This window comes from Drosophila pseudoobscura, chromosome 4, assembly GCF_009870125.1.
Source record: "Drosophila pseudoobscura strain MV-25-SWS-2005 chromosome 4, UCI_Dpse_MV25, whole genome shotgun sequence".
Taxonomy (NCBI): domain Eukaryota; kingdom Metazoa; phylum Arthropoda; class Insecta; order Diptera; family Drosophilidae; genus Drosophila; species Drosophila pseudoobscura.
The window spans coordinates 8,642,957-8,665,849 of record NC_046681.1 but is presented as its reverse complement, the minus strand read 5'-3'; the positions used below and the strand labels follow the sequence as shown (position 1 = coordinate 8,665,849).

Below are 22,893 nucleotides of genomic sequence, written 5' to 3'. Positions count from 1 at the left end.
GACACAAGAGTTGTTTTTATCATTTCTACAGTGAGATAAATGTGTATTTGGTAAATGGTTAGTTTAGTTTAGAAAAACCAAAAAATAGTTAAGATTAGAGAGTGTAAGCCGTCCGATAATTAAGTGAGATTAATGAACGATCAACGATGCATCCAGCTAAGCTTTGTCTCGACTGTGCCTTACGAGTAACATATGTATACTAAAAAAATTTTGATCACGCGCTTTTCACAGCAAACATTCCTGTATGATAAATAATACTATGCATATTAAGACGACTAGCGGCAACAGAAAGCAGATCTCGTCCACGCTGAGCGTGAACAGAAGCTGCCAAAGATCGAAGCAAAAGTACAGAGCCTGCAGTAGCCATAACCACAACAACTAAGCGGTCTGGCACTGGACGCTCTCAAAGTGGGGCGATTGTCCGTGCTCGTCATCATCCCCGCTTGGATTAGGACGCGCTTGTGGCTTGTAGTCGGTCATCTCAACCAATTCGGCTGCCTCTGGAATGACAATGCGTTCCCTGGGCGGCAGCAGTTCCTCCAACTGGGCCATCTGCACTGGCGTGGCAAAATTGTTCTCAGGGAAATTCACCTTAAACTTCATATAAAGATCACCCTTGTCGGTGGGCGAGTTGAAAACGGGCATGCCGCCGCCACGCAGCATCTTGATGTGATTGTGCTGCAACACCTCCCCAGGCTCGGTGCGCAAACATACGGGACGGCCATCCAGATGCTCGAAACAATGCGTATAGCCGCAGAGAGCCTCGGTTATGCTAATCTCCAGGTCCCTCATATAGAGATTAGCGTGACGTCGTTGAAAGGTTGGATGGTCTTGCTGGACGAGCACAACAATCAGATCGCCATATTCGCCGCCACGCATCTGATGCCCCTCTTTGTTGAAGGGCACCTTCAGCATGTGTGGAGCTCCACGCTCCACAATCAGATCCCGTTTCATTTTCTCCTCCACAAAGCCACTGCCACGACATGGGCTACATTTCATGTTGTCTTTGATGGTAAAACCACGTCCATCGCATGCCGGGCAGCTCTGAAAAACCAAAAAAAAATGACAATGATATGCCTGGATATACATCAAGAACTGCACAGCTCACTGCATTGAAGGGGCTTAGCCCCATGAAGGTGAAAGCAGCTGCTCGTCCGACACCGCCACAAGCCTCACAGCTCTCATGTGCGTCCTGGGGCCCACCATCGCCGTTGCATTTGCTGCACAACTTCTGGCGATTGTAGTCAACCGTTTTCTTCATTCCACCACTATAAATCTCCTCCAGCGTTAGCTCCAGTTTGATGACAACTTTTCCCTCCCGCTTGGGACGACCGCCGGCAGCACCACCGAATGGAAACCATTGATTCAAGAGATCGGAGGCATCGGCAAAACCTTCGACGCCCTCCTGCAGACCCTTTAAGCCATGACGGTCGTATATACGACGTTTCTCCGGATCGGACAGCACCTCATAGGCAAAAGCAATCTCCTTGAACTTGTCACCAGCATCGGGATTTTTATCTGGATGGAATTCTTTGGCCAATCTGCGATAGTTCTAAGTAGTGCCGCCCAATAACCATTATAAAATGAATTTCCACGAAAGGAGAATTGCGCTTTACCTTTTTAATTTCTTCCTCGGTTGCATCCGGAGCAACGCCCAGCACTTCATATAGGTTCAAATTGTCCATGTTTGTTCAACCCCCTACAAACTAAAGCAACCGTGCATTGTTTTTAGCAACCAACCAAAATATAAAATTTTTATTGAAAAAACTTCCGACAATGACAGTATTTTCAGTTCGTAGTTAATAAGTGTGACCAAGTGTAGAAACTGGAACTTCACCTTCAAGAAATGCCTAAGAAAAATACCACTAATTCAAATGCCAGCAAGTACAGTAGACACTGGCAGTAAATAAAATCGTGGTTCATATGTTTGCAAAATTTTGTTTTTAATGTGTTTTAATTGTTGTCCCTGTAATAGTCATTTCAACAACTGCCATTGGAAAAACGTAAGCGATAATTTTGGTAGGACATGAGCAATTTATATTGAACAATGAACAACTGAAGAAACAATAATAGTACAACAACAACAAATAATAATTTACAACAATCACTGAACTCCATTTTGTTCAACAACTCATGATCAAGCAAGCATCTGAAACATGTCAATTTATATAAGAAATATATGTAGTGTTTCATTAAGCAGCAAACATAGGATAAAAGAAAAATATCATATAACGAAGTCGCTAAGTTCAATATATAAGCTATTGAGCGTCTACTGTACTATTAAGAAAACGCCCCGATTTTCTCCTAAAATATGGTATTTTAATGGCTAAAATGCCCTAAAAATTGCCAACATTGCAGTATTTTTACGCGCTAGTGTGTTTTTCAACGCGAGTTAAGGTACCACTGAGGCCACTGATACATTTTTAATGCACTAACACACGCGCAGCTACGTGTGCCATCTTGCTTTTTCATCGGAAAATTTTCCAGAAATTACGTCTAAAACTTACGAAAAAATTTAAATTATATTAAGTGAAAATTTTTTCCAAATTTAATCTAAGTAAAATTAAGTGAAATAAATTCGAACAACGGCAAAAATTGGCCCATAATTGTTAGCTGGAGAATTTTTTCAATCAAGCCAAATGGGTGCGAAGCTGACGACGTAAAATTTTGTGTGTACCAACGAAAGAGCGGTGAAAACGGACGGCGCAAGAGCGCAAAGAGAGTGAGCGCATAGAGAGAGCGAATCAGTGAGTGGCAAGAAGAAGACGGACGGAGAAGCAGAAGCAGAAGGCAACACTCGAATCAAATTTCGGTGGTGCGCCTGTGGGGAAAAATGATGGAAAACTTCGAGGAAATTCACTTGGGTCATATTATTACCAAGGATTTGCCCGACATGGCCGATGTTCAATTGCCGAATGCCAAAGAGTTTCTTAGCTTTGAGAACACTTCAACAAATTTTGATTTTGGCGCCGAAATTCTGGCAACGGCAACGGCAACAACGTCGACTGCGACTGCGACATCTACATCAACATCGACAGCAACAGGCGGCGGACCGGCAGCCAAAGCAAATGTTGAAATCAAAACAAAAATATTTGAAGAACAAGAAATTGGCGCCAATATGGATATGGGAGCAGAAATATTGAATGTACTTCCGCCGCTGCAGCAACAGTCCAAACTTCTAGAAAAGTCCAACTCCGAGTGTGACGATGAAGAAGAGGAAGAGGAGGATGATGAAGACGACGACGACGATGATGATGATGATGAGGACGAGGAGGCCACTGGCGAAGAGACCAACGAGGATGAGGACGACACCAGCTCGGACTGCTCATCGGTAGGAGGTGGTGGTGCCACCGACTGGAAGCTCCGCTGGCTGCAACGCGAACTCTACACAGGTCGTGTGCACCGCCAGGTGATTGCCAGCATTATGCCACACTTTGCCACAGGTCTGGCCGCCGACACTGATGACTCAGTGCTGTGGGACTATCTGGCCCATCTTTTGAACGAGCCGAAGCGGCGAAACAAGCTTCCGAATGTCAATACCTTTGGCGATGTCATTGATCTGGTGCAGAAATCTTCCCGAATTATTGTCCTGACTGGCGCTGGAGTGTCTGTCTCCTGTGGCATACCAGACTTTCGCTCCACCAATGGCATCTATGCCCGTCTGGCCCATGATTTTCCCGATTTACCAGATCCGCAGGCCATGTTTGATATCAACTACTTCAAGCGTGATCCGCGGCCCTTCTACAAGTTTGCACGAGAGATCTATCCGGGGGAGTTTAGGCCCTCGCCCTGTCATCGTTTCATAAAGATGCTGGAGACCAAAGGCAAGCTGCTGCGCAATTATACGCAGAATATCGATACTCTAGAGCGGGTGGCAGGCATTCAGCGGGTCATTGAATGCCACGGCTCCTTCTCGACGGCCTCGTGCACCAAATGCAAGTTCAAGTGCAATGCGGATGCCCTGCGGGCTGACATCTTTGCCCAGCGCATACCCGTCTGTCCGCAGTGCCAGCCCAACAAGGAGCAGAGTGTAGATGCCTCGGTGGCCGTAACCGAAGATGAGCTCCGGCAGCTGGTCGAGAATGGCATTATGAAGCCCGACATTGTTTTCTTCGGAGAGGGTAAGTCCTAAGTCGCTTTTCCCGTCGAATAGCCTTCACTTTTACTTGATTTTTTTCCATCTTTGAAAATAGGTTTACCCGATGAATACCATACAGTGATGGCCACAGACAAGGACTGTTGCGATCTGTTGATTGTGATTGGCTCCTCGCTGAAAGTGCGACCGGTGGCACACATTCCCAGCAGTATACCGGCAACAGTGCCGCAGATTCTCATCAATAGGGAGCAGTTGCATCATCTGAAATTTGACGTGGAGTTGCTGGGTGACTCTGATGTTATTATCAATCAGATCTGTCATCGCTTATCCGGAGACGATGGCTGCTGGAAGCAGATGTGCTCCGAGGAGGCAATGCTCACCGAATGCAAGAATCTAATGCCGCCCGAGCATCATAATCACCTTGGCCTACATCATCATCAATATCTGCACCATCGACACTGCATCTCGGAGAGCGAGCAGCAGTCACAGTTGGACACAGACACGCAGTCCCTAAAGTCAAATGGATCGACCGATTACATTTTGGGTTCGGCTGGAACTTGCTCAGACTCGGGCTTTGAGTCCTCCACATTCACATCCGCAGGCAACACCAACAAGCGCCCACAAAGTGCCGATGATGCCCACGATCGGGCTGCCATTGAGCGCATCAAGACAGACATTCTGGTGGAGCTAAATCAGACTACTTTGAGCTGTGACCGTCTGGCTGCAGCAGCAGCGGTACCACTACCGGCCGCTTCACCCGGGGATGCGCCAGTGGAGAGCTATCGTCACTTGTCGATCGACTCCTCAAAGGACAGCGGTATCGAGCAGTGCGACAACGAAGCCTCCTCCGCCAATTCTGCCAACCCCTATGTACGGCCCAGTAATCTGGTCCAAGAGACTAAGACGGTGGTGGGGCCCAGGCTACCACCAAGGCCGGCACAGCGCGGCGGCAAGCGACAGACAGCTGCCGAGCGTCTTGTCCCAGGCACCTTTTATTGTCACACGAACAACTGTTCGTATGTGTTCCCGGGTGCCCAGGTCTTCTGGGATAACGAGTACAGTGATGATGATGATGAGGATGACGAGGTGATGCGTAAGGATGGCAGCATGATGCCCAAGGGACATGCTGCAGATCTCTTTGGAAATATGGGAGGGGCCAACGATGATGATGACGATGATGAGGACGCCTGCGATCTGAATTCCGTACCATTGTCACCACTACTGCCGCCATCGCTAGAGGCACACATTGTCACCGAGATAACTGGTGGCGTTAGCGGGCTGGATGACTCTGAGCTTCCATTTGACAGCAGTCCCAGTAAGAAGAGAACAAGCTCCAGCCTTGTGCAACAACAGCCAGCACCAGCGATTGAGGGTGAAACGCCGCCATCGAAGAAGCGACGGCCCAGCGAGGAGGAGGAGACTCCCCCTCCGACAAGCGTCGTGTAAAGTTAAATTATATTGCATGCTTGGTAGTAGGATAATATTTATTTTAAATTCAAGTTAAATCAATTGATGCTTAAAAATCCACACAACCACAGAATATGAATATATGTCCAGAGAAGCTCGCCCTTGAACCTAACGTAAAGATTGAAGTGCATCGAGAACACACGAGAGGCTTTAACCCTCGTCCTCCGCTTCCCCGGAATGATATATCCTTCCTTCTGATATTTTCTGCACAAGCTCTAAGTTTATTTATTATATTCCTTTCAAAACGGAACGCAACGCTGTAAATGTTAGTATTTTATTATTATAAGTTTGTTATTGAGGCCTTTTTAGATAAAGCAAATAAAGATGAGAGTTGGAAACAAAAAAAAAAGGTAGATGGAGATGGAAACAAGCGCCTCAACTTTAAATCTAGGCTTAAGATATTAGACATATTAAACTACTACAAACATTTCTAGATGTATTTAAGAACTAGACACAAAGAAAAAAATACACTCTGTATATAAGAACACGCCTATTACTTTTTTTTACTGTAAATGAATCCCCCTACCCTAGCCTTCTTTAGTTATCCCCTCCCCCAAAATTCTATCGGTTATGGCAACTATTTTTCAATCATCCTTCATCCAAAATATACATACACACACCCACACACACATAACTATATTTATAGTACTATAACTCTGAATCTAATCCGAGTTCGTAGTTTGGTGTGCTGTGCGTGTTGAAAAAAATTTAATCAAAATTTTAGCATAAAATAATTAGCCACCAAACAAAACTGTAGACTCTAGCCATTAAGTCTTAGTTTCTATGTCTAAAATTGTATTAATATCCACAGAATATAAACGAAAACTTACAAAAATATGTAAAAACGAATTTGTGTTTGTGTTTTTATTTTGGGGAATGAGATCCTAACTTCGAGATCTTTCGAGTTATGCTAAGGCTAGAGGATACTGCATATTATACCTTAATCATGGTGCTAAATTTGCTCTGTCGTCTTTTAATTAGCTGTCCGATTAATGTTGTTTCTACTACAATACGCTTACCAATTCAATCTGCATTTCATAAGATTCGTAATCTTCGAGCTTTAAAGCAGCGGTTCTTCATGACGCGGCCCGTTGACGCTCCACTCGAGACGATGGCGAACTTCATATCGCCACTTTCATAACGTTCACTTTTTTTCCACTGAAGTGTCCTAGGTTTTCAGGAAATACAATTAGTTCTTTAACATTAATTTCAACTTCTCGACAACTCAGCCAGACTGCTGTCTCTCGGGGTTTCATTTTAATGATAAAGAAGGCACAAATGCAATAAATTTCAGAGCTGGTTCGCTAAGAAGATTATTATTTCATTAGATTATTATAAAACGTTACAGTTCAGATGCCCAAATAAAAAAAGAGTTTAAAGTGTTCTTTCAATACTTGCAATTTCGAATTCGGGTTTATTAAGTATTTTCGACATTAGCTGGTACCTTAATGCTATCTAGATACCTTAGATAAACTACTATTTAGAGGGTTGGGTTGCCTTTCTTCAAAAGTATACCATTTAATGCTCACTGCGGAAAAGAGCAACTAAATTGGAGAAAGAGAGCGCGCGCTGTGGTGATCGATTGTGTGATCTCGCGGTGATTCTTACGGACTAGGAGCAGCAGCCAGCAGTCCCGACTTACACTTACTATAGCGAGATACTGCCTGGACTTCCTGGATTCAATATGACATTTCGTGGATAGACTATTGGGGGGCGGGTTTGGTCAGCAACGTAACCTATTTACAATTATAACAATATATATTGTATGCGTTGCCTTTGATTTTATATATTTATATACTTTATATATAAAAAACTATGAGTGCTAAGAAAAAAATGTTTCCTTCCAACCACCCCGCAATAATTTGTTTGTGGTACAGAGACTGTGAGTGTTATAACAAGAGCGTACATCTATCTGTAGCTACTACGTACGGACTATGACACGATTTAAATCGATATATAAAATAACGCGCGTTGTGTGTGAGAGACTGGCGTGAGGTTATACATTTCTGTGTTTAGGCAACGTTCTCCAAGGGCTAACAAATACTTCAGTATGTATTATATATATATCTCTTTATATATATATATATATATAAATGTGTGTGTCTCGGTGATAAATTTCGTATTGATTTTAAAAAAATATGAAATATATATGAAAGTCGATCCAAACATGATCCCCGCACTATAAGTACGACGATTTGTTGGTCTTGTGTGATCTGGCCCTACCCGGATTCACTTTGCACTTGAGCTGGGTAATCAGATCGGAGATTATCAACGCTGGTCCCACTTTCATGCCCAACAATGGCATTATATCATCCTTGGTCAATTGCAGTAGCCGCTTGCCATCGATCTTGCTGCGACTGAACGTGTCACAGTAGGCGGTGCAATCGTTGACACGCAGGAACTGCGATACATCGTACACGTTCCAAGAGTCCGGTTGTAGCTCCAAATGTGCCGCCTCACTCGCATCAATGTCGGCCAGACGTGGAATGTACTTGCTGCTCGTCGCCGAAGAGTTCTAGAAAATGAAAACAAAATTTGATGAGGAACCTTTCAAACAGTTTTGTTGGGGGAGGGAGGAATAGATGCATGAATAGGTGTTTGCTTGGATGCAGGGATAGGTATTTTGGATGGATGTGGATGCGGCTGGTGGTAAAACAGTGCGTAAAACAAAATTATATACAAATGTTGCGCTTTTTGATTGTTGTACAGATATTTAGTAATGTTGTGGCGCCCCGGATCGAGTTGCATATGTGAGAGATGCTGGGCGATGGGCAGGCGATAAGTAGGCGATTGAATGGGCGGGCGGGCGTTCTAGGTCTGGGTCTAGGCTGGCTGATGATTTTCTACGCACTATTATTCCACTCCAATACTCACCGCAATGTAGCTAGTGGCTTTGCGGCCCACAGTTGGTGGCGCCGGTGATTTAGTAGTGGAAGATTTCTTTACCATTTTGTTGCTGTTGCCGCCGATGCTGCCCGTGGCAGCAGTTACTACCGGTGTTGAGGTGGAACCACCGCCGCTCCCGCTGCCGAGTATTTGATCACTGGAGGAGTGTGTGGTTGATTGCTCAGATATGTGACTGGTGCTACCATCGCCATCGCCATCCGCATCCGCATCTAGATCGGCATCGACATCTGGATCTGGATCCTCTTCATCTCCATCCCCATCCTCGGGCTGATTGGTCTCATAGAAGGCTGCATTATGATGCTCTGGCTTCAGTTCCAGCTTAATGCTCAGCTTCGGCAAATGCGGTGTGGTCTTCAGGGCAATGGTTCGCGGTTTAACTGAAAAGAGAGAGCAAATTATGATAGAAATTGTAGCAGCAGCAGTGGCAGTGTAGATGCCTCACCCGTCTGCGTCGTCTGCGTATTGTCATTCTGTTGCTTGGCTGCTCCTCCTCCGGTTGTTGATGCACCTTTCTTGGTCTTCTTTTTCCTTGGCACCTTGGGCTTGGGCGCCGGTTTGGCCACCTGCTGATAGGACACCCTTGGCGGTCCCTCCAGCTTATGGCCCACAAGGATACACCAGCCCACAGGATAGATATCAGCCGACTCACAGTCCAGCCACTGATCATACTCATCCGTCCAGCCATCGAAATGTACTTTCAGCAGGCGTCCCACCACCCGTGCCACTGTGGCCACGCAGACGAGTCGCGGATCCATCAGATCGGCACACTCCAGACTCATTCCCGTCTCAAAGCCATGCTCGGGCACCACACGATGGAACAAATGCTGATTGGCGGCCACGGCACCAGTGTTCCGCAGATAAACCTCCCAGGTAAAGGTGCGCGAATCGTAACCATTCGGGGGCGTCACACTTATATTATTCGCGCTGCAGAAACCAGCCGGAAAAATGCAAGGAGACTTTTCATGGTAGCAGAACCTGGAGCAGCAAATAAACGTATAAAAGTTGCTTTAATTATTCGCATTAATGGTGCACTGAAAGGCTCACCAATCCGACCCTGATTCATCCGGCTGATACGAGTCAATGCGTATCATCATGTAGCCAAATTTCAGCACAGCCATCACTGTGGCCGGGCAAATGGAGGATAGATTTAGAGGATCCACTGCCTCCAGCTTCATGCCTTCGATAAAACCATTCGTTTTGCCATCCAGAAAATACTCATCGAAGGTGAAATTCATTTTGAACAGCTCGATGGTCGCATCGTCCTCGTGAACCTCAATCATGGCCTCGCGACCAGCTAAAAGGGAGAGAAAAACGTTTAAATTAGGTGTCTACGAAATGATCAGGGTGAATATCAATGTCTCACCCAACATCCTTTCAAGATAATCCTGTGGTGCTGCCAAATTATGTCCCACCGTGGTGGCCCAGCCCACTGGGTGTATAATGGGCGAATCCTCGTGACACCAGAAGCCATCATCCGTGTCGAAATACCGCAGGAACAGACGCTTACCCACTATCTTGGTGACAGTGGCCAGGCGCACTTGGGAGATGCGATCCTTGTCGACGCACTCGAGATTCAATCCCAGACGAAAGCGCGACTGGAGGCTGTCGTTGATTTTGTTGTAGAAATTCGAAGGCAATGTACGGGCACCGGACAGTCGACCCACGAGGAAATCCTTCCAATCCTTGTACTTGTGCTCGATGGTGCGTGGGGGTATCAGGGGCTTGCCCCTTGTTGCACACCACCCCACCGAATGGACCTCGGCATTGCAGAGATTCACCCAAAAGTCATGGGAATCCGTATCGAATCCCTCGTAGCTCATCAAAGCTTTGTATCCCTTGATCTCTAGGATGGTGGCCACCCAAAACGATGTGGGCGTCTGTCCTGGTTGGATGATCTCTATGTTATCGCAATCTGTGTTTTCCACCTCAACCTTCATTCCCACACCGAGATTATCCCACACCTCACAGCCGGGGGCATGCGGGAAGCAGGTCACGGGCGCCGCATTGAAGTTCTCCTTGTTGAGGCGCGGGAGCCAGTCGTAGGAGTGTGTCGGGTCGTACATTCTCCGCCTGATGCTCAGGACCTTCTCCATTTGTGGACACGGTGCCGGCAGACGTTCGTACTTGGGTATCTGTGGCAGATCATCCTGCGGGTAGACATCCTTGAACAAGCGCAAGGCTTTCGGCGTGGGCGCTGCACTTAAATAGCCACTGCTGGCTGTATTGGGTGTGCTGGTATCGTTGCCGCTGCCATTCGCCTCGCCTCCTGGGGCCGCTGCATCGCCCACGGCAGCACCATTTAAGGCCGCAATGGTCTCATCGGCGGCCATCTGTACATTATGGGCGGCGGCATCACCGCCCAAAGACATGGGCTCTCCAAAACTATTCAATTGTGTGATCTTCGATTGATCGGTTATGCGAAAACGATAATTGGCATTCTTTATATGGGCCGCATGAAGATCCAGTTCAATGTCCGACTGTGGCTGATCGGACGCCAAAAGGGCATCCTCCGTGACATCCAGACTAGTGCCAGACGCTGCTGGCAAAGGGGAACTGCTCGTTGACTGGTTGTTGCTGGTTGTGGCTCCTGTTGTTTCCATTTTATTGTTGAGTACCAAAGAATAAAGCTCGCCACGGGCACAGGCCATGCTGCAGAAGCGTCGAGATTTTGTATAAAATGTGTGCTTCACGCCAATGGCACCGCAACGTTCACAGACAGCTGGAGAAGAAAGACAATAATTAAGTACAGATATTAACTATTACTTTGGACAACATTTATAATGGTTTCTCATGTCTATCCCTCTGCCATATACAAACCCCAATTCTTGCAAACACAAAAACGAAATGATAAAACAGAAAGCGAACACAAGAACTAAGGTAAAATCATGTGAAAGAGAGAGAGTGCAAGCCTTACCCATGCCATCTTTCTGTATAGGTATCACCGATGGATCTATGTTGCCCTTGTAGGCAATCGGTGTCTTCAGGACAAGTCCTGGCCTGTTCACAGGCTCTATTTTGCGCGTCTTTCTCTGCGCCCGCATCACGGCTGTCGAGGCCACTGTAGTGACTGTGGCGCTGCTCGTGCCGCTACTGTTGCTGTTTCTGTAGCCCTTCATCTGTTTGCTGCTGGGTGGATCGGCAGCGGTGACCATTATGTTGCCAAAGACATTGCTATTCCCAACATTGAGCGGCATGGCGGGTGCCAGTGTGGCCCCGAGCAGCTTATGATGCATCAGGCCATCACCCAGCGGCACTAGCAGGTCGTGCTCTGCTCCAGCCACACCCAGGCTTACGCCGCCACCCTGCATATGCGTCAAGCCCGAGGAGGAGGACTGCGAGATATCCTTGTCGGAGGAGGTCATAAAATCGGTGCCATCGTACGAGTTATTATCCTCATTCATCATCACAAAGTCATCGATGTTGATTATCTCCTGCTTGGGCTCCAGGCCAGCGCCACCATCATCATAGCCATCATCGATCTGGTGGCCATACACCTGATCCTCATCATCGCACGTTTCTCCGCCCACACAACCACTACCACCACCACCATCCATGAGCTCTCCGTGTGGGTCTGTGGCCAATCCAACCGTCATACCATCAGCGTCCATCACTTCGGTATAGTTCTGAAAGGCGGCCACTGCCGCCGACTGTTGGAGCAACTGATGCTGCAGCCCACCCAGATGGGCAAAGCTATACAGATTGTTGCTATTGGTGGCTATCAGAGTGCCAGGCGGGAGCGTGCCACTCAGTGTGGCGGCATGACCATTGAAATCACCCCCAACCAGGCCCATCATGGGATTCATTTCCTTTTTTTTTTGGTATCATGTGTGGAGGAGGGATCATTGATTGGTTGGATCATTCGATTGGTTTGTGTTTTGTGTTGATATTTGTTTGATAAATTGTAACCGAATCGAATACATAAATCATAGAAAAGAAAGTAGAAGAAATAAGTAAACGAATTCCAATTCTTTCGAAAAACTGAGACACAAACAAGAGTGTTTTTTTAAAGAGAGATCTCTGGCCAATCCCCATTATAAACCTAAGGAATTTGGGTTTGTTTTCAGTATTCAAAGACTAACAAATATAAGCCAATCTTAGTCGTATCCTCAACAGATAGTTTTGTATTATATTTACTAATCTTTGAACTGAGAGATTGGCTCTAAATAGGTATAAATACACATTTGATTTTACTCACCAAAGTGGGCTGATGATGATGGCCAGACATCTCCTCCAGCAGTCCAACAGTGGGATGATTCAATAGTGCAGTCGCATCCTCCAATGTCATATTGTTAGCGGCATTATACTGACTACTCATCCACATCATATGCAGCTCCGTCGGATTCATAGACGATGTTGATGTTAATGATTCCAGGGATTTTGATTCAGATTCAGGAGGGCCAAAACATTTATATGACACCGATTCTCATATATTTTGAGTATAGATCTTCTCTCTGAATAGCAGCTGGAATAGAGGCTAAAATAAAATTATTATTAATAAAATCTACGACCAATTTAAAATGTGAAAAAAAAAACAAATATGTTGTGTACATGACCCTGAACTTCAATGTGCACACGAATCAATATAAGCCTTTTAAATACGTTGCAAGATGTTTCATCTGAACACAAATTCCATTTGAATTTTCTTTCGACGCTTCGTGGGTACGTGCGCGCGGGTTAAGATACTGGCACTTCATCTCTCTTTTGGCCTATCCTTCGTATCAGACCGCAGTCAATCAAGCCATGTCCAAGTAATTTATTTGTTTTTGGTTTCTTTGGACTGAGACGAAACATGGTCTAAATTTATGTATTTATTTAGCTTAAGAAATAATCTGTGATATTTAGGAATTTAAACAGAAGAACGGACCAAGTGGTGTCGAAAGAGTTTCCTGTATCCTACTAGAAACATATATAAGCAAGAACAAATAAAAACTTGTAGTCTGTGAGTAGCAATTATCCCAATGATCTTGAATGTCTGTAGATCGCTAGATGCCACAGACACCAGAAAAAAGCCTAAATTTCGAGTTATAATTGTTTAAATTTGGAATTACGGAGACAGGACTTTCGAGCACATGTCTGAGAATTTATGTATGTACATATTCTCAACAGATCTTTTCAGTGTTTTGTTAGTAAGTTCGAGCTCCCCAAACACACACACACTGAACAATAATACACGAACACCAACACAAATATACAGTAAAAACTCCTTTGCAAGGGCCCAAGGGCCATATGGAGTTTATCCGACGGCGCCTGATTCCTCGTTGAGCCCCGTTTGTTTGCCTTTTTCCTTTTCTCTCTGTCTCTCTTTACGTTTTTTTTCGCACGCAGCTGCTGCGCAAAGGGAGCTACAACAGGCAGAGCAGCGGCATGGAAATGTGATTAATGACTTCCGCTGCTGCCTGGCCAGACGTATTCAAATTAGTTTTAGACAAATGCAACTGCTGCGAGCCCCAAAAACAATACACATTTGTATAGAATATCACCCAAATTCCGGTAATTCTTTTTACTTTGAACCATACACTCGTACGAAAAGTCAATGAAGCGCACCGTGCGCGCAGACACCAACGAACACAGCACACAAAAGAAAACGTTCAAAACAGCCGTACGATGGTTAAACTTACATTTGTAGAACAATTAACGAGTTTGCTTTAGGGTCTATATACAGTATCCACTTGTTGCAGACGTTTTTTAAGCATTTTCAATTGTTTTATTACGATTTATGCGAGTTTTTTGTGTGCTAAATTTGCGCCAGAGCAGGGCTGGCAATTACCTTCCAGGGTTGCACTGGACGCTAGTCGATAGCATTTTGGCATTATTTTTCGCGCAAAACGAAACGACCAGGGGTGCACGCACCAGTGCTGGCAGTTTTGATTATTTCAGGCTAAATCTGGCACTTTTGAAAATGGAATAGCTTTATATTTGCAAGTAGCTTACATATGTATATAAGGTGCTCAGCATATTTTTAAAATCATATACTTAGATCATCAAAATTTTCCATCGCCAGAAGCAGGGATGATATTGGTATAGAAACGATAAGAAATGCATGCCTGTATTTTGCAGCAGTCGTTGTGTAAATGCAGATTAGCAAAATAAAATGTCGATTAATACTGGAATGACAACCGATACGACAAAGAAAGACGGTTATCTGTATATTATAATTAATTAGTTTTATAACCGGTACTCATAATATTCATTTTTAAGGAAATAAAAACGTGTGCATTGCCGTTCTCCAGCGCCCACAAATAATACATTTCTGCTTGTTTTCATACAACAATTCGAATTGTACTATTTCCTCTTTCCTCTTCTGGAAACAGCATAATTTTTAGCTTTTTTTTCGGCTTAGCCACTTTTCACATATTTTCTTCTCGTTCTCTGACATTCTGCAGCCCTGGTGCGCACAACAGCAATACATATCTCCGGAGTATTTACCAACACTGTACAGTTAGTTTGTTGTCAAAAACAATGAAAAGAAAAATTTTCGATGAGTAATTAAATAATATTGAAAAAAAAAATGCCAGAAAATGCTTCTTTGGAGCACTCGCTGCGGAGCATGCGGACTAATCTCAGTGGCAGTACTTTTGGACAACGACGCGAGGATATCTTCCGACGACTCCAGGAAAGTGCGCATCAAATCTCCCTCCACTATGATGGCAAAGAGCTGGCCACCGAACGGGACGAATCGGTGCAGGAATTCTGTGAAGCTCTGGAGGATCTCCTCAGCTATGGTCTTCGGCAGTCCATCAGCGTGACCTTCAGTGCAGCCAGCTTTCTCCAGAACATGCAGGAGATTGTGACGGGAAACGCTGGCGGGAGCGGCGGCGGCAATGGCAGTAACAACAATGACACTACATTCTGGGACTTTTGCCAATCGCACCTAACGCCACATGAAAGACAGCGCTACATGGAATTGAAGCAGATATGGACCAAGACAGGACGAGGACGGGCCTTTATCCGCTCAACACTCAACGAGAAGCGCCTGCAGAGTCACGTACTTACCTGGCTGAGCGATGAGGAGCAGCTGCATCGCTACTACACACCTTGGTCGTTGCTGCTCAACGAAGAGGCTGCCAAGAAACTGCCCGAGATTCTAGACAGCCTCAAGGATGTGTTATTTGCTCTCCAAGTGGACACAACGGAACTCAATGCTCCCAAACGGTCAACGGCAGCTGTTCCGGGCAAGGAGGAACCCATTATATATGCCCCCAATCCTGTACCTGTGGCATCGCGTAAACAGAGACGCGCTGCCAACGCTGTGGAGCGTCCTATCGAGGGGGCCAGCTCCACCGAAGATCTGTTGGGTGCCCTCTCGCCCAGAGAGTCGCTGGAGGTGCAACAACTCATGTCCAAAGATGTCGTGGAGGAGGAGTTGTCGAAAGTGATAGCCGAGGATGGATCTGCTGCCCCGTTTGATCCGATAGAACCAGAGCTGGAATTCCTTAAAACACCTTTGCCAGATGTCCAGCTCACAAACGATCAAGCTGCCGTCGATTCGGAGTTCTTTGAGGACCGCAGTGACACATCATCTCAGTGGAGCAAGTCCTCGTCATCGGCCACCTGCATAGCCAACACGCAACAGCAAGTGGCGCTGGAGGAGCAGATGAATCTTTTGACCGAACGTTGCGCCCTGCTAGAAACTCGAGTGCAGGAGCTGAAGCTGCAGAACCGTCAGTTAGTGCGTCGCCTCACCAGGCAGTTTGAGGAGACTGGCATTGATCCAACCTCGTCGTTTTGCGCCAACTTCCTGATTACCATTCCACAGGTGAAGCTCGCGAAGACCCAGCGTTCGGGCTCCCACTACACCTACGAGATACACATAACGATGCGGCAGCGCTTGGAGCACTGGACCCTCTTCCGACGCTACAGTGATTTCAACAAGCTACACAAGTCCCTGATGCGCACCCATCCTGTGGTCAGCTCTGTGGAGTTTCCGCCCAAGAAGCATTTTGGCAATATGAATCTGGTGTTTGTGGAGGAACGACGGCAGCAGCTGCAAATCTATTTGTTGAACCTGGTCGAGACATTGCCACTGGTGGAGGCTTGCAAATCAAAGGCGGAGCTGCAAAAAGCCTTTCCCTTCTTCAGAGAGAGATAGCAGAGAGTAGCAGGTGATGTGATGATTTGAAAACCAACCAACCAACCAACGAAGCTCGAAAGAACAAGTATTCACTTATATAATTTCTGTTTTGTTACCAAGATCTTTACTTATATGTGTAATAATGGAGTTTGGTCCAAGTGCTGTAAAGCAACGATATTAAAAAAGGACCTACACCTAGGCTTTTCCGAACAATAAATATTCAGTAGAATAATCGATTGCACATATCGATGTGGTGCTGACCATCAGTCCATCCCTGGTCGAAACAGCTGCGTTTGTTGTTATCAGCGCTCGCTTGGCTAATTGCGTGTACTTCGTCATCTTCGTTACTCTATTTTTCGGCAAAATGATATGGTGATCGATCCTAGTTTCCCGCTTTTCCGAATTTCCCCACCTTAGTCATCGCTGGTCGACCTTGTGACCGCATAACGACAATATTTGCACGCGCTAATTGAATTAGTGTCCAGTAAAGTGGAGGAAGGAGGTTGCATTTATATTCACGGTCATGTCTGGGGCAGCAATAGCTATAAATGCGGGTATATCCGTGGCAGCCTACTGCATGGCAGTGCGAATGATTCCACGATTCCGTGAGATGTTCATCAAGGCAAATCTCTTTGGCAACGATCTCTGTAAAAAGGATAAGCCACAGGTGTAAGTCAAGTCTCTGCCGCAAAAGGGGAATCTTTCCTAACGTATTTATTTTGCAGTCCCGAATCCTTTGGCGTGCTAATTGGGTGCATCTTCTTGGTCTCTCTATTTATATTTATTCCCATACCATTTGCTTTCGATGAGGCGGCGGCCACGGATGTTGTGACTGGCGGGAAACCTGCCACCTTCCCACACGATAAAGTACGTATTCTTTTAATTAATCGACTTGCTTGTGTTCATGTGCTTATCTTTCTAAACAGTTTGTGGAACTGATTGCTGCCCTGCTATCCATTTGCTGCATGATCTTTCTGGGCTTTGCCGACGATGTTCTGGATCTGCGCTGGCGCCACAAGCTTCTCCTGCCCACAATCGCCACATTGCCCCTGCTGATGGTCTACTATGTCAACTATAATTCGACCACCGTGATAATGCCAAACTTTGCACGTGGCCTTGTTGGTACCTCTTTGAACATAGGTATTGGCATTTGTCTCCATCCAACTTTATAGCATCTTATAAATCTCTGTCCTGTTCTGTGCATAGGTGCTCTGTACTATGTTTACATGGGCATGTTGGCTGTATTCTGTACGAATGCCATCAATATATTGGCAGGAATTAATGGCCTGGAGGTGGGTCAGTCCCTGATCATAGCCGGCTCCATATTGCTCTTCAATTTGATTGAATTTACGCTGGGCCATCAAGTGGACTCGCACATTTTCTCCATTTTCTTTATGTTGCCCTTTCTGGCTACCACGCTGGCTCTTTGGAAATTTAACAAGTAAGTCTTTTGATTGATGTTTTATATAGTTTATTTTATTTTATAAATACTGAGAATTGATCTGGCAAGTTAACAAATTTCATATAGAATAATTCTGATACAACATGCTCTCTGAATGCCAATTTCGCTTTTAATTAAATCAGGTTTCATAAGAATTAATAGTTTATATGATGGATTATTTGTATATCAAAAATGAAGATACAAATTAAAGTCAAATATCTTTTGAACGGTGAAGTGAGTATCGAAAAGTGATATATTTCTGATCTACACAATATTTGGTGTGTCATACATAAGCCCGTAAAGGATCAAAGACTAGGTTAGATTAGGCAGAGGCGGCGGTCAGGCTCGCTAGAAGCCCGTCACACTTATGCCGGTTTCGGCCCGTTGTGGTACCGTACCGCTTAAGACCCAATAAAAGAAGTAAAATTGATCTATTATAAAATAGTATACACAAATTCCCAATTAAGATTTTAATGAAACCTAAAAATACATATCTTTCAAAATTTTTGTGATAATATAACACTTGGCATTACAGATCATGTATATACTTCTTTATATTTCTTAAAAATAATGCTAAATTCCCTTGAACTTATTTTCCACAACATAGTTTATATAATTCCAGCAAAATGTTCTTCGTTTTAGTTTCGTTTTTGGATAAATTCTTCTGGTTTAGTTGTTGGTTTCTTATCACAGATTTTGCGGGTCTGTCTGTCCTGTCTGCTGAGAGATAATAAATTTGGAATACGATTGGCCAAAAAACACAGAAGGGCGGGCAATGCTGATGATATGATATGGTGATTATGAGATCGAGATTGACTTTGATGGGGCGTTCGAAAGCAGGCACATATAAATATATATATTTAGAAATCTATTGCCCAAGTCAGACTTGAGCAACCTTAGTCTTCCTGGATATCTTCGAAGATATCCACATCGTATAGATTGACTAGCAGCTGCCCAAACTGACTGCTGTGCAGGAGAGCCTCGTCGGGGGCATAATACTTCTCGCTTTGCTGACGCAAACGCAACAGCTGTGTAGAACCATCTATATGGTAACCATTCGCCATTAGCTGCTGCATGTAGGTGGCATCAATGTGGGCGTTGCGCGTATCGTTGGGCAGCTTCACAGGTAGCTTATGGGACGGGTGCTGCTGGAGCAGGAGTACAATCTGCTCGGGTGGCAAGCACATCTCACAACTCCAGCCACCATAATGATTGAGATCTCCCAACGTATTGCTGGCCTGGCGCTGCAGCAGATGGGGATCTAGTTGGGCGCCCCGCAGATGCCCCAAGGAACTTATCACACCGTTCAGGAGAGTCCTCTTCGGATGCTGCCAATAGAAGCCGTATACGTTGTACTTTAGACGAAATCTTAGTGGCAGCACATCTTTTGCATAATACTTGAGAAACTTTAAAGCGGCCGGCGCATACACAGTCCGACTGTCGCCATGGAGTAGCAAGTCCTTGGCCTCCATCTGAACACCGCAGAGCGACCAAAGCTGCCGCCGAAAGTGTGCATAGGCCGCAGCACTGCTGCAGTTGCCAGCCGATGTGCAGCGGAACAGAACATAGCTCGCCTTGCCCCCAAGCAGACTGTCCAGGCTGCGCTCCTTGCTCCCGTTGCTCACGTAGTAGATGAGGAAGTAGTCGACCACCTCGAGCAGGGCCCTCAGTTGCAGTTCCAAGAGCTCCAGGCTGATGTGCTCCCAGGCACCAAGATCCACCATGTAGAAGAGACGATGCAGGGAACTCGAGCTGGCTTCAGACAGTTGCAGTGGCGCAGTGCCGCCTCCTCGCCTGCTGGCCCGACTGTGCGTCATCAGGGCTCGCCAGATGATCTCTGGCTGGCCACAGTCTCGTCCGTGCCAGCCGCTGGCGCATTTGCACTGCGGCGGAGCCATCAGATAGTCCACATCATTGATGTGCTGGCTTTCGTTGATGGTACCCTCGCGATAGCACCACAGGGCGGCCGCTGGACCCATCTCCATTTCCACATAGGCGGGGACATTGTAGTCCGCCTGGATCTGAGTATCGTTCAGTCTGTCTGGTTTCATTTGATAAAAGTCCCTATCATAGCGATTTACATTCTCGTGCTGTCGTGGACAGTGGGTGCCCAGACTTTGACTTTGACTCCTGTCTGCTGTTTCCGCTCCTCCGCTTTTGACAAAGTTCACCCGGTTGTGGCTCTGATCCAGGCCTTGCTGCTGATCCTGGCTGCTGTAGTTCATCTGCAACAGCCATATGCAGCCTATGAAGCCAACCTGAAGTATCAGCACGGACCAGAGCACCAGTTTTTTGGTTATGGCCAAACGCCCGATGCCGATGCCGCCGGTGGCAGATGTTAGCGTCTGTGACACCGAAATTGTGTTCCTCACCATAGCGGTTCAGTTTTTAAAAGTTTTTTCTGGTCATTTTATCAACGAATATTGCGTTCTTTCTTCACGTTTTTTTCTCGGCCAAACACACCCAAAAAATTTTACTTTCAACTCCCCCGCACAGCTGTCGAAAATGTCCTCCCGTCCACAGCTGTTCGAAAGCGCTTGGAGTTTAGCCCTTTTCCCGCTAAATCTGGCTACATTTTACACTACCCATAAAATTGCTCAGATCATGTTTTAAATTAATATTATCATAATTATCAACTTACCCGTGACATCGAAGGCTGAAAAATAAATTAAAATCTACATAATATATAGATATCATATATAGTTATTTGGAGTTTAAAATGCGCGTCAAAATATATAAAATGCTTAGAAAAAGAAATTCCTTTTAAAATTAGCATTTCGAGTCTAGCATTTTTCCCGCTAAAACTGTTAACATTTTACAACACTAATATAAAATGAGAAACATTACACTATGCAACACCACTGCACATTAGCCGTTAATCCATAGATTTAAACGATATCTAAAACGAAAACACAAGAAATCATGATTTTTTTACATATTACATTTTTTAAATTCGAATTTTTCCCTTTTTTGCAGATATCCCTCGCAGGTTTTCGTTGGGGACACCTATTGCTACTTTGCCGGCATGACTTTTGCCGTGGTTGGAATTCTGGGGCACTTTAGCAAGACCCTGCTGCTATTCTTTCTGCCCCAAATAATTAACTTCCTGTACTCGACGCCGCAGCTGTTTCACTTTGTGCCCTGCCCCCGTCACCGCCTGCCCAAGTACGACACCAAGACCGACCTGCTCCACATAAGCACTACGGAATTTCGACTGGAGGAGCTGAATAGTCTAGGGCGTCTGATGGTCACAGTTCTAAGGAAATTACGGCTGATCAGCTGGCACAAGACTGCGGACGGAGTTGTGAGAACGAACAACCTGACGCTGATCAATTTTGTTCTGGTCATCTTTGGGCCCGTCCATGAGAGGGTGGTCACCCAAATGCTGATGGCTCTACAGGTGCTGTGCACGCTTTTAGCCTTAGTCATCCGCTATCCTCTGGCCAATTATTTCTACGAGAATACGTAGCTCTGGATTCTGATATTTATTGTAGTAAGCTCTGCCTTTCCCAACTCCTATATACAGATCTAATACTGATTAATGTCTACACTATATTTCATTTCCCAAAAGTAAGTTAAGTAAATCTGTAATTCTTTCGTCAAATAAAACAAGAAGCTACGAAATCAAATACACCATGAGCGTATCGGACATGTCAGAGGAATCGGATGTCTCCTTTCCCGAAGAGGAGGACGAGGGGCCCAACATAGGCGTAAGCTAACACGGAATACAAGTGTATGTAGATGTATTATATATTCTCCCTATTTCAGCTCTATATAGGCGGTCGCAATGCTGCCGGACAGCGTCACGGACGTGGCTGGGCCATCTTGCCCAATGGCGATCAGTACGATGGCAATTATCGCAAGGGACGCCGCCATGGCATTGGCCTCTATGTCTTCAAGGATGGCTCACGCTACTACGGACAATATCGCTGCGGTAAACGGTGTGGACGTGGCATTTTCATCTACCCCGATGGCTCTGTATATGAGGGCAACTGGCGCAAGCATTTGAAGCATGGCAAGGGGCGTTTTAACTATGTGAATGGGGACACCTACTCTGGAGACTGGTACAAGGGCCAGCGCCATGGTGTGGGCATCTATAGCTTCAATGGTAACAAGGACGGCTGCTGCATGTCAGTGCGTTTAAAGTCTACCTGGAATCAAAACATTCGCATGGGACCCTTCGAGCTACACATTGGCAACGACGACAAGTGCACCGTTCTGCACGGACTCTGGGACAATCTGTATCCCATCGGGCCTGCTGTCTTCAGCTTCGACAATCGCTATATGCTGCTGGGTTTCTTCCTACCGGCCAATTACAACTTTAAGGACGGTGGCGATAATCTGGCCGAAGACGAGCAGCAGGGTCTGGAGGAGGATGAGGAGGGCAATCCACTGCCCATGGAACCATCCCTGTGGTTCGCTCAAGAGATTGCCTGCTATGATTACTCCATTTTGCCCCAGGAGCCGGTGCCATTGCCAATGTCAGACTCTGATCTGTCCGTCTGTTCGTTGTCCACCGTTGCGAGCATCCGCAGTGAGGAGAAGATCAGCTTCTATGGCGAGGGCGAGGAAGCCGAGGGCGAGGAGGAGGGTGAAATGGAGTGCTTCCCCTGCGAGTGCGAGTACGACCTCAGCGAGGTGGAAACCGATAGCGAGGTATGCAAGATCGATGCCGATCCCTGCTGCATTGAGATCCTCAAGCAGCCCGAGTGCCCCGAACCATAGGGTGCCCTTCCCCCCTATTCTGTTTTTGTGTTTTTATATTCGTTGTAATGCATTAAATCTCGGATCGATTTAGAGAGACTAAAAGAGGGGTTTAATATGTCAGAACCTGGCACAAGAAGTAATCAACGAAACGGAATCGTTAGTCTGAAATAACGTTTTCATTCCTAGCCCAAGCAGAGATGGACT

The 22,893-nt window shown here is 45.8% G+C and overlaps 7 protein-coding genes across 9 annotated transcripts; 4 read left to right on the top strand and 3 right to left on the bottom strand.

Moving 5' to 3' along the window:
- Positions 1 to 10: 10 nt before the first annotated feature.
- On the bottom strand, positions 11 to 1,815 carry DnaJ-H (DnaJ homolog). The gene is made up of 3 exons (XM_001355877.4): positions 1,617 to 1,815; positions 1,109 to 1,552; positions 11 to 1,044 (listed from the first exon to the last, which is right to left on the bottom strand). Exons 1-3 carry the CDS (start codon positions 1,683 to 1,685, stop codon positions 379 to 381), a joined length of 1,179 nt encoding a protein of 392 aa, XP_001355913.3. The 5' UTR covers positions 1,686 to 1,815; the 3' UTR covers positions 11 to 378.
- Positions 1,816 to 2,298: 483 nt separating this feature from the next.
- On the top strand, positions 2,299 to 6,050 carry Sirt1 (Sirtuin 1). The gene is made up of 2 exons (XM_001355878.4): positions 2,299 to 4,121; positions 4,194 to 6,050. Exons 1-2 carry the CDS (start codon positions 2,834 to 2,836, stop codon positions 5,540 to 5,542), a joined length of 2,637 nt encoding a protein of 878 aa, XP_001355914.4. The 5' UTR covers positions 2,299 to 2,833; the 3' UTR covers positions 5,543 to 6,050.
- Positions 6,051 to 6,943: 893 nt separating this feature from the next.
- On the bottom strand, positions 6,944 to 14,282 carry Sfmbt (Scm-related gene containing four mbt domains). 3 transcript variants are annotated; one of them, XM_001355879.4, is made up of 8 exons: positions 14,089 to 14,282; positions 12,666 to 12,944; positions 11,385 to 12,276; positions 9,834 to 11,189; positions 9,515 to 9,764; positions 8,913 to 9,445; positions 8,438 to 8,847; positions 6,944 to 8,078 (listed from the first exon to the last, which is right to left on the bottom strand). In XM_001355879.4, the coding sequence occupies exons 2-8, from the start codon at positions 12,813 to 12,815 to the stop codon at positions 7,743 to 7,745; spliced, it is 3,927 nt and encodes a 1,308-aa protein (XP_001355915.4). In that variant the 5' UTR covers positions 12,816 to 12,944; positions 14,089 to 14,282; the 3' UTR covers positions 6,944 to 7,742. The 3 variants fall into 3 exon arrangements, with proteins under 3 accessions (XP_001355915.4, XP_015036548.2, XP_015036547.2); XM_015181062.2 differs by having other exon boundaries at positions 8,510 to 8,847; positions 14,089 to 14,281; XM_015181061.2 differs by lacking the exons at positions 11,385 to 12,276; positions 14,089 to 14,282 and having other exon boundaries at positions 12,666 to 12,804.
- A 590-nt stretch (positions 14,283 to 14,872) lies between these two features.
- LOC4816569 (sorting nexin-29) lies at positions 14,873 to 16,779 on the top strand. Its single transcript, XM_001355880.4, has one exon. It carries the CDS (start codon positions 14,979 to 14,981, stop codon positions 16,557 to 16,559), a length of 1,581 nt encoding a protein of 526 aa, XP_001355916.1. The 5' UTR covers positions 14,873 to 14,978; the 3' UTR covers positions 16,560 to 16,779.
- A 43-nt stretch (positions 16,780 to 16,822) lies between these two features.
- On the top strand, positions 16,823 to 21,611 carry Alg7 (Alg7 dolichyl-phosphate N-acetylglucosaminephosphotransferase). Its single transcript, XM_001355881.4, has 5 exons — positions 16,823 to 17,210; positions 17,267 to 17,408; positions 17,468 to 17,681; positions 17,748 to 17,982; positions 20,959 to 21,611. The coding sequence occupies exons 1-5, from the start codon at positions 17,065 to 17,067 to the stop codon at positions 21,449 to 21,451; spliced, it is 1,230 nt and encodes a 409-aa protein (XP_001355917.1). The 5' UTR covers positions 16,823 to 17,064; the 3' UTR covers positions 21,452 to 21,611.
- On the bottom strand, positions 18,330 to 20,538 carry Mgat3 (beta-1,4-mannosyl-glycoprotein 4-beta-N-acetylglucosaminyltransferase). The gene has a single exon (XM_001355882.4). It carries the CDS (start codon positions 20,355 to 20,357, stop codon positions 18,879 to 18,881), a length of 1,479 nt encoding a protein of 492 aa, XP_001355918.2. The 5' UTR covers positions 20,358 to 20,538; the 3' UTR covers positions 18,330 to 18,878.
- Rsph1 (Radial spoke head protein 1) lies at positions 21,557 to 22,791 on the top strand. The gene is made up of 2 exons (XM_001355883.4): positions 21,557 to 21,692; positions 21,751 to 22,791. Exons 1-2 carry the CDS (start codon positions 21,618 to 21,620, stop codon positions 22,705 to 22,707), a joined length of 1,032 nt encoding a protein of 343 aa, XP_001355919.1. The 5' UTR covers positions 21,557 to 21,617; the 3' UTR covers positions 22,708 to 22,791.
- The last annotated feature ends 102 nt before the right edge of the window (positions 22,792 to 22,893 follow it).

What these genes read in the sequence shown, in the direction of transcription:
- DnaJ-H (XM_001355877.4), bottom strand. Translation starts at nt 1,685, where the DNA reads ATGGACAATTTGAACCTATATGAAGTGCTGGGCGTTGCTCCGGATGCA. An exon ending in CCGAGGAAGAAATTAAAAAG is followed by an intron (nt 1,553 to 1,616) that starts GTAAAGCGCAAT and finishes GGCACTACTTAG; the next exon opens with AACTATCGCAGATTGGCCAA. An exon ending in GGCTAAGCCCCTTCAATGCA is followed by an intron (nt 1,045 to 1,108) that starts GTGAGCTGTGCA and finishes TTGGTTTTTCAG; the next exon opens with AGCTGCCCGGCATGCGATGG.
- Rsph1 (XM_001355883.4), top strand. Translation starts at nt 21,618, where the DNA reads ATGAGCGTATCGGACATGTCAGAGGAATCGGATGTCTCCTTTCCCGAA. An exon ending in ACGAGGGGCCCAACATAGGC is followed by an intron (nt 21,693 to 21,750) that starts GTAAGCTAACAC and finishes TCCCTATTTCAG; the next exon opens with CTCTATATAGGCGGTCGCAA.
- Sirt1 (XM_001355878.4), top strand. Translation starts at nt 2,834, where the DNA reads ATGATGGAAAACTTCGAGGAAATTCACTTGGGTCATATTATTACCAAG. An exon ending in CATTGTTTTCTTCGGAGAGG is followed by an intron (nt 4,122 to 4,193) that starts GTAAGTCCTAAG and finishes CTTTGAAAATAG; the next exon opens with GTTTACCCGATGAATACCAT.
- LOC4816569 (XM_001355880.4), top strand. Translation starts at nt 14,979, where the DNA reads ATGCCAGAAAATGCTTCTTTGGAGCACTCGCTGCGGAGCATGCGGACT.
- Sfmbt (XM_001355879.4), bottom strand. Translation starts at nt 12,815, where the DNA reads ATGAATCCGACGGAGCTGCATATGATGTGGATGAGTAGTCAGTATAAT. An exon ending in TATACAGAAAGATGGCATGG is followed by an intron (nt 11,190 to 11,384) that starts GTAAGGCTTGCA and finishes TTTCTTCTCCAG; the next exon opens with CTGTCTGTGAACGTTGCGGT. An exon ending in GATGAATCAGGGTCGGATTG is followed by an intron (nt 9,446 to 9,514) that starts GTGAGCCTTTCA and finishes TTGCTGCTCCAG; the next exon opens with GTTCTGCTACCATGAAAAGT.
- Mgat3 (XM_001355882.4), bottom strand. Translation starts at nt 20,357, where the DNA reads ATGGTGAGGAACACAATTTCGGTGTCACAGACGCTAACATCTGCCACC.
- Alg7 (XM_001355881.4), top strand. Translation starts at nt 17,065, where the DNA reads ATGTCTGGGGCAGCAATAGCTATAAATGCGGGTATATCCGTGGCAGCC. An exon ending in AAAAAGGATAAGCCACAGGT is followed by an intron (nt 17,211 to 17,266) that starts GTAAGTCAAGTC and finishes TTTATTTTGCAG; the next exon opens with TCCCGAATCCTTTGGCGTGC. An exon ending in GCTCTTTGGAAATTTAACAA is followed by an intron (nt 17,983 to 20,958) that starts GTAAGTCTTTTG and finishes CCTTTTTTGCAG; the next exon opens with ATATCCCTCGCAGGTTTTCG.